This window comes from Mangifera indica, chromosome 6 (assembly GCF_011075055.1).
Source record: "Mangifera indica cultivar Alphonso chromosome 6, CATAS_Mindica_2.1, whole genome shotgun sequence".
NCBI lineage: Eukaryota > Viridiplantae > Streptophyta > Magnoliopsida > Sapindales > Anacardiaceae > Mangifera > Mangifera indica.
Window position 1 is genome coordinate 16,057,257 of NC_058142.1, and position 17,610 is coordinate 16,074,866.

Here is a 17,610-nt window from a genome sequence, read left to right on the forward strand (position 1 = left end):
TTTCAGCGGCTTTTAACAAATTCTATCTTCTTCTTTTATTTCTTCCTCTTCAGAATTGAGTTGTGGTCGATCTTAGGATCTGAATAGTCAATGGAGTTGGAGGTGAGAGTGGTGGGAGGCATCGACAATTGCTTCGTTTCATTGCCGCTTAGCTTAATCGACACGCTCCAGTCCACGCGTTCCGGTCTTCTCCCTCAAGTCCTCTCTCTGGAGCTTCGCTCACGCAGTGATAATGCTTACTGGGTCGTTGCTTGGTCAGGCGCTACCTCTTCTTCTTCATCCATAGAGGTATTTTTTTCCGTGTTATAATCATTAATTATTATTATTATTGATTGTTATTATTTGTTTGAACTGCGTTTGTGGAAAGCACTTTTCCTGAGGAAAGGACTTGAAATTACCTTCTGTGATGTGAGAGAGATTTCAGATTGCTCGAAGAACGCCTTTGTAATTTATTTGTTCAATTGTTATTTGTTTGAGAGCTTTTGGTGGAAAGCACTTCTGGAAAAAGCACTTCATTTCTTTTGAAAAAAAACAAAAAAAAAGAACTCTTGAAATCGGTTTCTGCATATTCAGAATAGCTTTCTTGAAGGACGCTCATTTTGATACGGAAGTGCGGCAGAGCTCCAATTTGTTTTATGTTTGTATGCTTTTCCAAGTGCTTTCGAGGGGAAGTGGCTTTTTGCTTATTCACTTAATAAGCAGAATTTTGGTATGGGGCTTTTTCTTATTCAGAATGCTTGTTAAAAGATTGTTGACGAATGCTTCTCCAAAACGTGCTTTCTACAAATTCTGCTTTAGAATTTCTGTTTATCTAAAATTATTAATTAAATACTGAAGTGCTTTTGGAGCTTCGAGATGCACCCCTAAATTTCTCATTATTCCAAGTAACTGTTAGTAATTGTGCTATGTAGGTTGCAAAACAATTTGCGGAGTGCATATTGTTGGCAGATCATACAATTGTTCAAGTGCGAGTGGTATCTGATGTTCCAAAGGCTACTTTAGTTACAATTGAACCTCTTACTGAGGATGACTGGGAAGTTTTAGAGCTTAACTCAGAGCATGCTGAAGCTGCTATTTTGAATCAGGTAGTCATTTAGTGTTACTCTTTCTAAGTGCTTGTTTAACACTTTGGAATTCGATAATGAAATCATCAGTTCTTAGCTATCAATTTAATTGGATTAGAAAATTTTTGTACTCTTTTAATACTAATGCACAAGAGTGCTCAATAAGGCTCATTACTGAAATTGTGAAACCTGTTAATACCGGATACAGGTCAGGATTGTTCATGAAGCTATGAGGTTTCCTCTGTGGCTGCATGGCCGCACTATTATAACGTTTCTTGTCGTTTCAACTTTTCCCAACAAACCGGTGGGTAAGTTGATATGGACTATTTCTTTGTTGTAATTCATTATTATAATCTACTCAAATTTCCCATGCTCTTTAATGAACCATGCTTATACTTAATTGAAGTATTGCTTCCCGTGATCCTACTCTTCCTTTAATATTTTGATATCTTGCTCTTTTCTCGAGTGGTCTGTAATAGTTCTATATCTTCTCTCTCTCTCTCTCTTTGCCTTTTAGCTTTTAGAATGAAGTTATACTTTGTCAATTGATGAAGAATGAAGCTTTGCTTTGCACTGTTATAATTACAGTGGACTAGAAAAACAAGGAGAGGTAATAGGGTAGTAATTAGGATGAATTACATTCAAGATGTTTAAGCTACAGAGTTAGGCTTGGTAAAGAGGTGAAGTTCTCATTTTCTCTGGTTCTTTATGCCACTTTTAAATAGTTTTCTCAATTATTTTTGGAAAGACTAATTAGCAATGCCTCTTATTGCGTTTTAGGAAATATTCCATATGAATCTTGGATTTTAATGTCTGAATACTGGAATTATGTCTTAACTTATGAGATTGTTTGCAGTGCAACTTGTACCAGGAACTGAAGTTGCAGTTGCTCCAAAGAGACGGAAGAGCAGTTTGAAGAAACTTGAAGACTCATACATGGAATCTTCTAAAAACAGAAATAATGTCACAAAAGCACTTTTGCGTCTTCAAGATTCAGATCAAAGATTGTTCCATAGCTGTTGTGTTAAAGATATTGAGCTTGGAGTAGCACTCACTTCAGTTGCGTTTGTTAATCCAGAAACAGCTAAAAGTGTTTCTTTAGATTCTCTTCAGCTGGTTACTATAGTGCCTAGATTGTCATCGAAAGAGAGCATGAAAAATCCAGAAAGCAGTGCCCCACAAATTAAAAACAATTCAACTTCAAAGGAAGTTAAGGGTGGAAGTTTAACTGAGAAGAAAGGGGATCGTCAAGCAATCGTTCGTCTTCTAGTTTCAAATTCAGTGGCTAAAGGACACGTAATGATTGCTCGATCTCTTTGCCTTTATTTAAATGCAGGGTTGCAGTCATGTATGTTGATTCTTCCACTCATCTAATTTATCATTATACTCAAATTCCTTGCTTTGAACTCTTTTTTTCCTTCAACATTGACTAACTTTTTTTATTATGATTCTTCATGAAAGTTCTTCATTACAGAACATTATGTGTTTTCTGCTGTGCGTTGCTCTATTGGTTTCTGCATTTAGCAATTTGAGCACATTTTGTATTGCTTCCAATTGTGAAATGTTGTCATGCTCATTTTGTTTTAAAAATTTCATGTTCTTTTTCAATGCTGGTTCACAATCAAAATATTTAAGATCTTGTGGTAATTCTGTATTTTAGATTTCTTGACTCTGTAAATTTATTTGAAATTTTAATCTCTGTTAATTTTGACGTAATTAGCAGTAGCATCTGGATAGTACCTGCCCTTCTGTGGCTTCATTTTCTGTCTCTTTTTAACTGAGCTGAAATTGTCATATTAAGGTTGCTGCTTTTGTTAGGAGAGGACTGATTTTTGATACATTATATCCTATTATTTAAACTTTTACTGGTTCAATGGTCTATTACACTATTTCATGTGCCAAATTCAGTTTTTCAAATGTTTTTCATTGTAGGGGTCTATTTAAAGGGAGGTGTTGTTAATTTAAAGAAAGAAATTCCTGCTCTTTCACTTTCTCCTTGCCACTTTAAGATGTTGAGGAAGGATAAAGCTCTTGATATCTTTGATAGCCGTAAAAATCATAAGAAAAAGGACATATTTGAGAGAACTAGCTCAGGTGCCAACAAGGATGTTACCGATTTTTTGGCTCAAGATGAAGTTGTTGCTGCTCTTTCTTCTGAATCATCTCCTAGAGAAGACGAAAAGAGTGTTTATCAGTCTGATCATAAGAGGGGCTTAGAATGTCTTTTATTTACTTGGTTGCTTGCACAACTTGATTGTATTGCTTCAAATGCAGATTCAGAAGTTAATTCATTGGTTTTCTCAAATGAAACTGTGCTTCACTTTGAAGTTAAACGATATAAATCCGGGACTCAGGAAAAGTTACAGGCATCATGTAATGGATCCCTAGAGAACAGAAATAAGACTAGAGATCTGCAAGTGGAAATGTTTTTTGTACTGACTATCACCGATGAATGTTTTCATACTGGAAAAGTTAATGCATATGAGCTTACTGTTGATGAAAGAGACAAGCGATACAATAATTTTGAAAGTGTTGGTCGGTTGTTTGGAAAGCTGAACTTTGGTGACCCTGTATCTTTCTATTCTTTGAAAGAGAAAACCTCTATCCAAGGGTTAAATTCAAATTTATCTTCTTTGAGCTGGATGGGAACAGCTGTTTCAGATGTTATTAATAGTAGGTACTTTCCCCAAATAGTTCTTTACACCTCAATGCTTTGGTGTTCAGATAACTCATTTTATTTGAAACTTCCTCACATTATGAGTAGAGATCATAGCAATTTTAGTCCTGACTTTTTTGACTTTTGTGCCCATACATGCTCACACACTTGCCATGTGCATAAAATTTAGTGTAGACTATGATGAGAGCAGCTGAAGCGAGGTCGGAGGTTGTAATCAGCTAGTTTGCAGTCTTACAATGATTAGCATATCTCAGTTTCTCATATGTTAAATAAATATCTCAAAATAAACTATTTCAGCATTTTGTTATTCACCCATTAACAAACACTCCTGAAATGAATAATTGCTGAAAATATTGATTTTTCTGCACTAAATTGCAATATCAAACGTGCATCTCATTGACTCTTCAACTGGCCCTGATTAAAAATTATTATTTGTCTATCAGCTATTTTCTGTGTATTCACTAATTTACCAATTTGTTACTTCTTCTTCCCTTTCTGAGAAAAGCTGGTTCACATGATGTAAAAACTGCTTTCATGCAGGAATTCAGGTGTTATTATCCCCCACTTCTGGTATGTGGTTTAGTACCCACCATCTTCCTCTTCCTGGACATGTTCTCATATATGGACCTCCTGTGAGTTCATTTCTATTTTCTCATTTGGAGTTGTTGTTTGATTTGTAAAGGACCCAGTTATTATATCTTTAATTTTGAACATCATAGCATTGAGAAAAGATTGTTACACTTTTATGCAGTTATTTTGTAGAATGGATGTTAGGATTTTGCAATTCTTGCTTATTTGTAATGGGATTTTCCCTACTTTAGTGCATGTACCATGATAAGACAACCATTGCAGTTTAGCTTTCTTTGAAATTATTTATTTGTTTACTTTTTCCTTATTCCATACATGCTATTAACACAGGCATCTTTGGTTTAGTTCCTTCTCAATAATGTTGATGTGGAATGTTTACATAATTTAGTGCCTGATTTAGTCAGATACTTTTTACATCCTTTAAAAATATAATTCCAATCACACATCCCCTTCAAGAACAAAATATTTCATACATTTTTTCCCTATCATATCTTCAAGATGAAGTGTTCAATTTGTTTGTTGTTTTCCTGAGATATTCAGAATCATTGTTTCTGATTTTGTTAGTGCTTTAGTATATTTTTATTTACGTTCCTTTGGCTGATAGCATATTGGTTAACTAGAAAAGTTATTATATTTCTGTCAATAGGGCTCAGGAAAGACAATATTGGCAAGCACTGTTGCTAAATCACTTGAAGAACATGAAGGCTTCTTAGCACACATGTATGTAAATTTAATGTGCTATCTTCTGCTTTTCTTAATTTCTTATTGATATTGTGGAATGCTAATATTAATATGGAAACTCTGAATTATTATACACTCTCTGAACTCATCTTTATTGCTACTGATTTTATTTGATAGTTATTATGACGGTGCTTAGATTTAAAAATGTATATATTACTCTGACTATGGTCTTTGTGTGCAGAGTTTTTATATGCTGTTCTAAACTTGCTTTAGAAAAGGGCTCGGCCATTCATCAAGCACTTTCTGATTTCATATCTGAAGCCTTGGATCATGCACCTTCTGTCGTCATCTTTGATGATCTCGATAGCATTATATCATCCTCGTCCAACTCAGATGGATCTCAATCTTCAACCTCTGTTATTGCACTTACAAAATTTCTTGCAGACATTATGGATGAATATGGGGTAATAGCTTGGGCATGATTATCATTTGCTACAATGGTCATACTGTAGCTGTTGTTAGTACTTCTTGGTTTGATTGTCTTTTTATGTGTATCACTTAATTTATGTATCATAGAAAAAGATCCATTTTGCATTGAGATCGGTGTAGGAAAACAAGATGAAAATTTAGGATTTTGATATGATTTTCATTTTGGTGTTAGATTCAGCCCTGACTGGGTTGTTCTTTGGGGGATAAAAAATATATAGGAGACGATGGAGTTTTGCTATCCCAAAATTGTTGCTGGTTTTGAATCATTTTTCTCCATATACAACCCTAGTCCTAGTTTTTTTATTGGTACCTGTTCTTAACAACCTTAGCTACCATTTGGTACCTGTTGTTGGCGATGCCATTTTCGTGAACATCTTTTTAATTTTTAATTTCTGTCTAATAGGTGTTGGTAAAACTTCTAATCGGCTAATCAGTTTCATTGGTGCTTTGAATAGGAGAAGAGGAATAGCTCATGTGGAATTGGTCCTATTGCTTTTGTTGCGTCTTCTCAGTCTCTAGAGAATATTCCACAGTCCTTGACCTCATCAGGTTTGCCTTGCATTGCATCAAGGATTAAATTTTGCTTAGTTTTCATTAAGATTGAAAGAAATTGAGATTCAGGGTTCACCTTTTATCCTTTTTTTCCTTGTTTCTGTAACTCTGTTCCCCTCATATTCTTCATTTTGCATTTATGATTTGATTAGGAAGGTTTGACTTCCATGTGCAACTTCCTACTCCTGCTGCCTCGGAACGTAAGGCTATTTTAGAGCATGAAATTCAGAGGCGATGCTTACAATGTTCTGATGAAATTTTGCTAGATGTGGCTTCCAAATGTGATGGATATGATGCCTATGACCTGGTACTCTCTATTTTTTATTGATTATTTTAAATTAGTTTGATAGTTGAAAAGATGTGTTTTGATGCCAGCATCAGTAATTGTTTTGTCAGTGTCTGGCTTTCATCTTTAGTTCATCTTCATGTTGTTTTTCTTCCTCAGTAGATGATGCTTGTATAAGTGAGGACATTCAAACATGCATATCAGTCTTATCATAATTTGGGGACATGGAGTACTCTTTATACAGAAGACAAAGCTAATAATTTTTGAAGTCCTCCACTATTTGTAGGAAGATAAAAGATGCTTCTGAAATTATTTATTGAGTCATTTGAATGTGCTTGCTTAGGGAAACTAATATTCTTGTGCTTGATCTTCTTAATATTGGTTGAGTCCAATGCAATACACACTAAAATATTCATGTGTTTGACTTATTTATCCTAGAATGGGATACTACTTCTTTTTATTTGCCTGCATAGTATTTTGGACTTCTTAGTTATCATAGTCATTGATTTGCTTGTATTAGGTTATGTTTCCATATCAGTTATTGCCGTGGAAATATTTTTCACTACATATTTCTTCTTCTTGCATGGTCACTTTGTTCTAGTGATGTAACTATCTTCAGTGTTGCTGCTTTTAATCTTCCAGGATGATATGTCTTTGATTGTTTATATTTGTTGTTATCATCTTCAAAGTTAAAGAGATTACATGTCACTATTGCCTTTTCGGTAATGAATTTCCAGACCATTGTTTTGTACTGCACTTTTGAAATAAAGGATTGGCAATATTTCAGGACATATTGGTTGATAGAGCTGTTCATGCTGCTGTTGGTCGTTTTCTGCCTTCCAATTCTGGTGGTGAAAAGAACACAAATCCCATATTAGTTAGGGATGACTTTACTCTAGCAATGCATGATTTCCTTCCGGTTGCTATGCGAGACATTAGTAAACCTTCTCCTGAAGGTGGTCGCTCTGGATGGGATGATGTTGGTGGTTTTATCGACATTCGGAATGCGATCAAAGAGGTATTATCTCTGTTATTCTGTCTTCTTAGAAATGCAAGGCTAATAGAACTCCTTTGAACTTAGAACATTCGATATTTTATTGCCGTCCGTGAGTTTCTGGCTCATTGGACCTTTTAAATTCTGAACCCTATGTGAGTGTGCATATGTGTTAATTGGACCTTTTTTAAATTATGAACCTTATGTGAGTGTACATATGGTTTTTAGATTTCAAGCTTGAAATATCAGATCATAAAACTGAATACTCATTGAAGGATCTTCGATGATAAACACTTTTCAATCTCTTCTAACATTTGATGATTAAACTTATAAGGTTCCTGGTTTTGGAGTTAAATTTGGTAGTCATGCAATTTACAAAATGTCAAGAGCCAGATGCTAGTAGCTTCCAAGGTGAATGAGCAACTATGGAGAAAAGATTTGGTAATTTACAAACTGTCCTATGTTTGATCTACAAGATTTCACAGGTTTAAATCCTCTTGGACCACATATTTGGATATTATATATCCAACAGCTTTTTAACAACTAGTTCGAGTTCTGAACTTGGTTTTCGTGCTTAGGGATTTTTGTATTATTAATAAATAAAAAGAAAAAAAAATTCATTTTTCTACTTGTGTCATATATCGGTTGCTAATTCTATATTTCTTTGGCAGATGATTGAATTGCCTTCAAAGTTTCCTAATATCTTTGCCAAAGCTCCTTTACGTTTGAGATCAAATGTTCTCTTATATGGTCCTCCTGGTTGCGGTAAAACTCACATTGTTGGTGCTGCTGCTGCTGCTTGTTCTTTACGTTTTATATCAGTGAAAGGGCCTGAGCTGTTGAACAAATACATTGGTGCTTCTGAGCAAGCTGTAAGATGGCATTCAGCCTTTTCTTTTTATCCATATTCCATTAAATCCTTTTTGGTCATATCATATATTGTTCTTGATATTTAGTAACTGATATGGTGCCTGATTTGTATGCTGTGATGCTCTGTTATTATGACATTCCATATCCTTTGTTCTGCACTATTGTTTTTAGAGTAGATATGAAAGTCTTTTATTGTGTTATTCTCTCTTATGAGTAAAATTATGCATACTAATAATGAGTAGCAATATGGGTTTTCATGATGATGTGTCACCATGTAATGTGGAATTAATTTATCCTTAACTCAGAATTACCCAATCACATAGTGAGACATAATCATTAATACACAAATTGCTACTCATTATGAGTGCATATAGTTTTATTGTTTTCTTCTATATTATGTGATTAGGTTCTTTGTTTACTTGTGAAAGTCACTTCCAAACTTGATTTGTTCAAGTCTACTGCAATCACTGACGCAAAATGAAGATTTACAAATTTTATGTTTAAATTATTCTGAGTCGCTCAGTTAGACTAAAATTTTCCTCAGTGGCATTCCTACTACTTGATTACTGGACTTGTTTTTTGTGTATTTTTTCTAGCCCTACTTAATATAAGGTTTATATTTTTTTTTATTAAATTTCCCCATGGATCTATTAAGACACAAACCAAGAAGTCCATTTTGATGTAGATCAAGCTTAATAGCTGACATTGTTGAAACCATCTGTTATCATGAGCTAACCTGCGTTTAAAATGTTATACGCTAGTTACATCTCATACAAGTTCTGAGTCACCTCAATAGTTACAAAAAATAACTTTCTATTTCTATAATCGTCAGCTGTTTCCCCCACAAGGAAAGGCCCTTCACACCTCTTTAATTTTTTATTTTTTAAGGAACTAATATAGTGAAAGGTCAGACCACTGATTCCTAATTACTGTTTTCAGGTCAGGGATATATTCTCAAAAGCAGCTGCTGCAGCGCCATGTCTCCTCTTTTTTGATGAATTTGATTCTATTGCCCCGAAGAGAGGGCATGACAATACTGGAGTAACTGATCGTGTTGTTAATCAGGTTAGTTTAGTTTCTGCTTGTCCCATCTTATATTGACTTCTCATTGATTTTCTCAGAGTTATTCTGTTTGAACAGTTTCTGACTGAATTAGATGGCGTTGAAGTTTTGACTGGTGTATTTGTGTTTGCCGCAACTAGGTCAGTACTCTTTGGAGTTTACAGTATAATTTTCAGTTGCTTACTTTTATGCTGAACTGCTGTTATAAATATAAATACAAAGTTAACCTTTCAGCTATTTCATTATTGTAGTTCATGTTGCATTTTGTTTTTTCGGTTTTTAACTACTTACATATTTTTGACTTAAAATTGACTCTGTTAGTTTCCTTGTCAAGCAGTAGACCGGATCTACTTGATGCTGCACTGTTGAGGCCCGGTAGGCTTGATCGTCTTCTTTTCTGTGATTTTCCATCTCCACAAGAGAGGTTGGATATTCTTAAAGTTCTTTCTAGAAAGGTTAGTGATGTATTTATACTTGCTGCATGTTTATATATTTATTTACTTATTTTCATTCTTGTTTCATTGACCTGCACACTTATATATCTTTTCTGATAATATCCTCAGAATGAATATAAAATCCTTCTAAATGAGGAAATCTAGGTGCACAAGCTTAGAAGATAATCGCATTGATTTTTTCTCATGGTTTAGATAAAAAGTATATATTTTTGTCAATAAATTTATGCAGCTACCATTGGCCAATGATGTCGATTTAGATGCCATAGCTCACATGACAGAAGGATTTAGTGGAGCAGACCTCCAAGCCCTTCTCTCAGATGCGCAGCTTGCCGTGGTTCATGAACTTCTAGATAACAGAGATAGCATTAGTCCTGGAAAAAAACCAGTCATAACTGATGCTCTTCTGAAGTCCATCGCTGCCAAGGCAAGACCATCAGTTTCTGAAGCTGAGAAGGACAGACTATATAGCATTTACAGCCAGTTTCTTCATTCGAAAAAATCTTCCGCGCAGGTATCTCTCTCTCTCCCGTCAATCACAGCTTCATCTCTTATAGTTTTGTTTTTTTCCCTTTGTAAATTTTATTTGTCAAAGAAAATGTTTTCTTACATTGCTGCTTATAAGTGCCAAAATAATATTCTGCAGCCTAGAGATACAAAAGGCAAAAAGAAGGCAACTCTGGCATAAACTTCGACATATTGTCACCGATTTCGTAGAGGTGAAACAAGCTATTCGCTTTTCTGCGTATCATATTTTCGCTAGATTTAGTTTTATTCATTTCAATTTAACACAAGTTTTGGCGTAAGATTGAAGTATCGAAATACACGAGGAATTGCAGAGCTGTAAAATTTGGTCTCCTGCAATTCAAAACAGGTGAAATGTTAGCTCTTAGGTGTCTGTCCGAGTGACTGTATATCAATTGTATGAATAAATGACAATAAAATAATTAATTATAACGAAGACAATGATGATATAATACTTCATATGAGCTGATAGTTTTGAAATTGTCTTTGTCGTTTATTTTTAGTAAAGTGTTATCGAATCAATAATATTATCAGTCTAGTCTTAATAATGGTGGTTGCAGTGTGGCTGATGCAATTTTTGTTAATGGTGGTAATGTGGTGATGGTGTCAATATCTGGTAGTGGGGTGGTGGGAGTGGTGGAAGTTTATTTTAATTTATAATAAGGGTATTTTTGTCTTAGGTGAAATTATTATGATAGGGGTTTCCATTTTAGAGTTATTTGTTATTTTAATTAAATATAAGTGCCATTTTATTTTAAAATTTTGATAATAGAGATGATAATTAGATTATCTTTGTATTATTTATCACGTTATTTTAGTAATAAAAAATTACATAAATCTTTTTGTGACAAATCATATTAAATAATGAAAGTAATAAAAGATAAATTAACTCAAATTATTAATACTCTTAAGTAGAGGTGATAGTAGTAGAAGATCATGTTGGGTCAAGCTCCACTCAAATGTGGGTTTTGCAGGTTTGGTTAGGTTGGTATACGACACAATCTAGGACCTCTCAACATGTGTTTGTAGACCTGGCCATGGTTCATGAACCGTCGGTTTCGGTTCGGAACCGCCGGTTCACGGTTCGAAAACATAAGGACCCTGAACCGAAACCGTAACAGGACGGTTCGTCCACGGTTCGGAACCGTCGGTTCCGGTTCATGGCCCCGGTTCGGAACCGACAGTTTCGGTTCGAAACCGATATTGAACAGTCAATTCTAATACATTATCTTGATTTAATTTTGAAATTATTAATTACAATAATTGAAAATTAAAAGAAAGGCTTGGACTTAATTACAATAAATAAAATTAATTATATAAATAAATTATATGATTAATTATAAAAGATAATAAATAAATAATAAATAAAATTAATTATAGAAATAAATTCTATAATTAATTATGAATTGTATAAAAAAAAATTGAAATTGAAATTAATAAAAAATTAAGAAAGAATTTAATTAAATTTAAAAAAATTTGATTGAATTGAAAGATTGAGAGAGTATTAAGAGTTTAAAGAATGAGAATGAGAGTTTGAAGGATTGAGTGAGAGAGTGAAGAGATTGAAATTTGAAAGAATGAAATTTAAAGGGGTATATACAGGAAAAAACTTTAAAAAAATTAAAAATAGGGGGAGGTGAATTGAGATTCAGAGAAATTACAGGGGACCAAAATTGCAGGGGTGGTCCCCTGCAATTTTCCCTTCAAGCCAACGGTTCTCTGAAAAAACTTTAAAAAAATTAAAAATAGGGGGAGGTGAATTGAGATTCAGAGAAATTATAGGGAACCAAAATTGCAGGGGTGGTCCCCTGTAATTTTCCCTTCAAGCCAACAGTTCCCTGCGCAGGGAACCGTTGGCTTTTTTAAAAAAATTTAAAAAAAATTCAAATTTTTTGCGGTTCAGTATAGTAAACCGTCGGTTCATAAACCGATGTGAACCTGCGGTTTCACGATTCCAATTTATGTGAACCGGAACCGAACCGTAGAACCACGGTTTCGGTCCCTGTTCATTCCGGTTCCGGGTCTGCCGGTTCCGGTTCCGGTTCCGGTTTTATACGGGCCGGTTTCGGTCCGATTCATGGGCCAAACCGGCCCGTGGCCAGGTCTATGTGTTTGCATGCTTTTTCGGTTGGTTTATTGAATTATATATTTTATATAATATTTTAATTTTAAATTAATATTTTTTTATTTTTTATTTTTTATTTTTTAATAATTTTTTGTGGATTGGCCCATGGGTCTGATCTCAAGGTCCCTGGATGATCTACAGGTTTGGCACAATTTATTATAATAGTGGGTTACTCATGAGTATTTGTGTATATTTCAAATTATAGTAACTTTGATTTAACCTAAAACACAAGAATAAATGAAACTTGTATTTAATAATTTCATTTCATACGAACTACAAGGCAATAATATCTATTATCATTTATTAAAATACAAGATTTGGAATTTCAGAATTTGCAAAACTATCATAGGTTTTGATCAATGATCATTTTAATTTATATGTAAAGAACGATATATGGTTTTAATATATTCACTATTAAATAAATAATATTGTTAAGTATATATATAATTTTTATACAAAATTATGTAGTGTAACTATGAGTGGATCAAATTGAATTGGTTCAAGTTTAAATCTATATTTAACTTAAATAAATTAAACTTGAATTAGAGTTTTAGTTTAATAGTTCGGTTTATTTATCATTATACTTATATTGTTTATCATTCTAATGACATTGTTCATCACCATTACATTATTGTTAATTTCTCTAATGATTGTTTTATAATACTATGAATAGTTTTATTAAGCTTAAGTTTGAATTGATTTCTGCTTTCCTATTGTAAGGTCAAGCGAAATGTAAATATAAAAAATAAATAAAAAAAATTTACAAAAAAAAAGTTATCATTTTAAGGATGCAAAACAATTTCTACACCTGTAAAGATCGTTGCCATACAAAAAACAAAAAGAAAATTCCTATATAAACCCTCTGCCCCCACTCACCAAACCAAATCAAAAACATAATTCTTCACTCTTTCTACGTTTTCTTCATTCATTTTCAATCTCAAACAATTTCTACATAATTCTTGACCGCCCCTCGGTCTGCCCCTTCTGCACGTTGTTCTGAATTTGCTTCTTTTTTTGTTTGTTTGTTTGTTTGTTTGTTTGTTTATTGGTGAGTAGATGAATTTCTTTTATGGAAATGTGACTGGAAATTTTATATATTAACTGCTTGTTTCAGGTTTGGTCTTTGCTTTTATTTTTCAGTTTCAACTTTCAAAATGAGCACAAGCATTGCAAGTTCAAGGAAAACATAAGTTCTTAAATTTGAGCATATATTCTAGCTCGAATCCGCCACAAATTTTAGTTCAGTAGTAACGATTACAAATTACACAAACCATGATGGTGATGAAGGAAATGGCATAGAGAGCCCATGTGATGCATTTGAGCCAAAGAGGGAATGGAATTGTGATGGCAACAAAAATCGCTGTCACCGCAAACAGAACACCAACTCCCTCGAGCACCTGAGCAATTATAGGAAAATTTCTTCTCATGAATTTGCTAACGAAAAGAAGACTGAAGGAAAATATGATTGCAAGAGAAAGAAAATGAAACATGGGAGATAACTGGGACTGAGTTTGCAAGGATTGGACAGCTATGTCAACGGCTGAGGGCAAGCAGAAACCTATCATTAACATCGCCCAGTCTAAGTTATACTGATCAGCAGGAGCAGCCGGTTCACGGTGGTTCTGATCACCTACTCCTACTTCAACAAGAGTGGCAGGAGGTGGTGGTGGTGGTGTGGGGCGAGCTCTGGGCAGGATTAGGAAGATTTGATTGACTAGTGAGAGAAAGAAGAGCTTAAACCGATATAAAATATCCATTATTAATGAGATTCAAATGATTATATTTGTGTCTTTTGTATGGACAACAAAGTTTTTTATATAAGAAAAAAATATACTAATGTAAACATAGGAACTTATTTTGAAATTTAAGAGATAAAGAGAGTTCAGACCGTATAAAAGAGATCTTAATATATATATATATACATCTTACAGTATAAAATACATCGGTGACAATCTTACGTAATATCTTATACGTAACATTGTCACACTACTTTTTCTGTCATTTACTGTTTGCTTTTTGACTTTTTTCCCCTTACTGTTTTGCTCTTTACTTAACTCTTCTTCCTTGCGCTTTTTGTTCCTCGTGCTTTGCCACATTTTATCTCTTCAATCGAGTCAATATCACGATAATTTGGGTATATTCACGATAATTTGGATATATTAATAATTGATATATTTTTATATAATTAAATAATTTTAAATTAAAAATAAAATAATACATAATCACATACTATTATTTATGTAATTATATAAAAAAAATCACACTAATAACATTTTTTTTAAAAAAACCAAATAAAAACATTTAGTTTGAGAAAAATTTTATACACAATCCATATACATAATTTTATGGGAAATTATAAAAAATGGCCAAAATACCCTCCCACTAAGCAAAAATGCCTAAAGTCATTATTTTCAAGCAAAAATACTCAAATTTACTATTTTTAAGCAAAAATACCCATGATTTTTTCTAAAATATCAAAATTACTCTTCCCTTCATTTATATAAACCCTCCTCACTCACTAAGAGGGGTTAAATAAAATTTTATTAAAATTAGGAGGATATTTTGATATTAAACATTGTAAGGACGTTTTGATATTTCTTTATTTTATAACTTTTTCTAAAATACCAAAATTACCCTTCCCCTCATCTATATAAACCCTCCTCACTTATTTTTATTACACATATTTCTCATATCACTCAAACACTCACTCTCACTCTCATTTTTATTTAAGATCAATTAGCACGACATATGAGGCTCACGAATGTCAATGCATGGGTTCATCCATTCTTTCAGACCGATATCTATCGTGTAATTTATCAGGAACCTGTCAATCCTCTTGGAAATCAATCTGATTGGTTGCACTCACCAGAAGGAATGGTTATTCTACCCCTCTCCTCAATAGTCGTCGTTCGGGTCGTTCCTCCAATAAAAATCGACGTCCTTCGCAGAGAGAAAATATGACACCGAGGATTTGTAGTCATTGCTATGAACCAGGACACGTACAAACCCAATGTAAAAGCCCAACACACATGCTGACCTCCACCCCGCAACGTTCATCTAAAAAAGGCAAAGGGACAAGATCTTGACATTTGATAGAATCAGTTTTGCTAGTTATATGATTCATCATTATTGTACTTCAGTTACATGTAACCAATGTATTTTTATTATTGTTTCAAATTTGTAATTGTATTGATATGTGATATAATAACTTTAGTACAAATTATTTCTTCATTTTATATTTGTTAGAATGAGTTGTTTGAGTATTTTTTTTATTTCATCTAACTTTTGATAGTAAAGAAATAGAAAACAATAAAAAATAAAATCAAATAAAGTGCATCATACACATTCGCACATAAAGTACATCACCCCCTCACTCTCACTCTCATTACATACATTTTTTATATCACTTAAATACTTACTTTCACTCTCATTTTTATTTAATATTAATTACTACGGGTTTATTCGGAAAGAAGAAATTCATATTTCTGAATTCGAATCGAAAAAATCAATTTGTGAAAACTATATTAAAAATAACATGTTATGAATAAATAGATATATTAAAATACTTTAGAATGTTAATAATAAAAAAATTACTCAAAAATCTAAAAAACAGATCTAAATTTATAAAACTACACGTTCAAATAGCTTATGAACAAAAAAACCAAAAAATCGATCAAAAATTTCGTAATTATATCTTAAAACGTGTCTAAAAAAGCATATTATAATTACAAATATTAAATTTGAAAATGTCATATGAAAAAAGTCTGGTCCAGTCACAAACAAACTCAAAATCATAAAAACCGAAAATCTTAAATTTGATAAAATAATAAAACTACATAATACACATTGAAACAGTTTTATTTTAGCCTCCAAATTTGGTGCAACCACCAAAGCTAGTTGTCATTATAGAGCTCGAAACAAGCTTTGCGTTGATATATTACAGGCTCTGTAACTCCTCCCGGATCAAAAGTTATAGTCGTTCAAAGTCTGTTTTATATAAACCCTATAGTTTTAAAAAAGTCAAGGCCTGCCCACTGTTTAGTGTAAAATTTCATATGGACCCCTGTAGATTTCCCCCTGTTCCGCCTCCCTTTAAAATTTTGAAAACGTTAAATTTCCCCCATCCCACGGCAAATTTCAAAAACGTCCACAGTGGAATGAGGACTCTAACACTACTCCCTAATATTTTGAAAACACTAATTAAGCCCCCTAACCCACTGTCAACAGTGGGAGAAATCGTCCGACAGTGGGAAACACTGTTCCCGCTGTCGGACTGTCGAACGTTTTGGAAGAGATTTTCGATCAAAATTCGTCGTTTCGACCTCCAATTTTAACACAAAATCAAATCTACATAAGCTATAACACAAAACCACTCAACCAATTCAACGAAATCAACCAAGAATCAAAACATTTTAAGCATTGTTCAAAATCGAAACCCTAAAATTTCAAACCGCAAAATCTCACTCAAATCTCAATAATATGAACAATAACTTGATTCAAACAAGATGACGGAAGATATGCTAACATTCTGTGCCATTTTCGATTGTCGAAAACGACGAAAATCGCTAGAAATCAAACCGACAGTGGGGCAGAGGAAAATTTCGAATTTTCCCCTGTCTATGAACAATAAACTTACAGTGGGGACAAGGGGAATTTACTGTGTTTATATATGGGCAGTTTCAATATTTCACAAAAGTTAGATATTTTTGCTTTAATCTGAATTTTTTGGACAATTTTGCTTAAACCCCCTTACTTTTACCTATTTTTTATAATTTTCTTAATTTTATATACAAATAATAATATATTATTATATAATTAAATAATTTTAAATTATGAATAAATAAATATCTAATTATATAATAATATATTATTATTTATGTATAAAATTATATATATAAATTATACTTTAGTTTAGGAGAATATGAATTGGTTTAACCTTAATGAAATTACTTTATTGAGCAATTACTTCTAGTGTACCAAAGAATTTTCATCACTCCTAACCAACTAATAATAGTAACTCGTTCGGCACATTTTATTGTAACTACAACCTTTACCTCATGGGATGGGATGAGAAGACATTATATGATTTCATGTATAAAAAAAAGTGGGTTTAAATATAAAAAATTGTGAGAAAACATTAATTTTCTTTTAAAGTATCTATTTGTTCGTAAGAAGAAAAAAGATAATATTTTCGAATGATTTAATTTTAGGATAGCTTAGAGTTTTCATTGACTTAAGAATTCAA

The 17,610-nt window shown here is 33.0% G+C and overlaps 1 protein-coding gene across 2 annotated transcripts; it reads left to right on the forward strand.

Annotated features, from left to right (window-relative positions):
* On the forward strand, positions 1-10,720 carry LOC123219093 (peroxisome biogenesis protein 1). 2 transcript variants are annotated; one of them, XM_044640828.1, is made up of 17 exons: positions 1-288; positions 912-1,085; positions 1,273-1,372; positions 1,921-2,412; positions 2,997-3,737; positions 4,282-4,373; positions 4,976-5,049; positions 5,252-5,474; positions 5,955-6,048; positions 6,204-6,358; positions 7,125-7,355; positions 8,003-8,203; positions 9,141-9,266; positions 9,342-9,403; positions 9,601-9,718; positions 9,948-10,229; positions 10,362-10,720. In XM_044640828.1, exons 1-17 carry the CDS (start codon positions 91-93, stop codon positions 10,401-10,403), a joined length of 3,405 nt encoding a protein of 1,134 aa, XP_044496763.1. In that variant the 5' UTR covers positions 1-90; the 3' UTR covers positions 10,404-10,720. The 2 variants fall into 2 exon arrangements, with proteins under 2 accessions (XP_044496763.1, XP_044496764.1); XM_044640829.1 differs by lacking the exon at positions 1-288 and having other exon boundaries at positions 1,063-1,085; positions 1,273-1,368.
* Positions 10,721-17,610: the final 6,890 nt, after the last annotated feature.

What these genes read in the sequence shown, in the direction of transcription:
- LOC123219093 (XM_044640828.1), top strand. Translation starts at nt 91, where the DNA reads ATGGAGTTGGAGGTGAGAGTGGTGGGAGGCATCGACAATTGCTTCGTT. An exon ending in GAAGGCTTCTTAGCACACAT is followed by an intron (nt 5,050 to 5,251) that starts GTATGTAAATTT and finishes CTTTGTGTGCAG; the next exon opens with AGTTTTTATATGCTGTTCTA. An exon ending in TTAAAGTTCTTTCTAGAAAG is followed by an intron (nt 9,719 to 9,947) that starts GTTAGTGATGTA and finishes AAATTTATGCAG; the next exon opens with CTACCATTGGCCAATGATGT.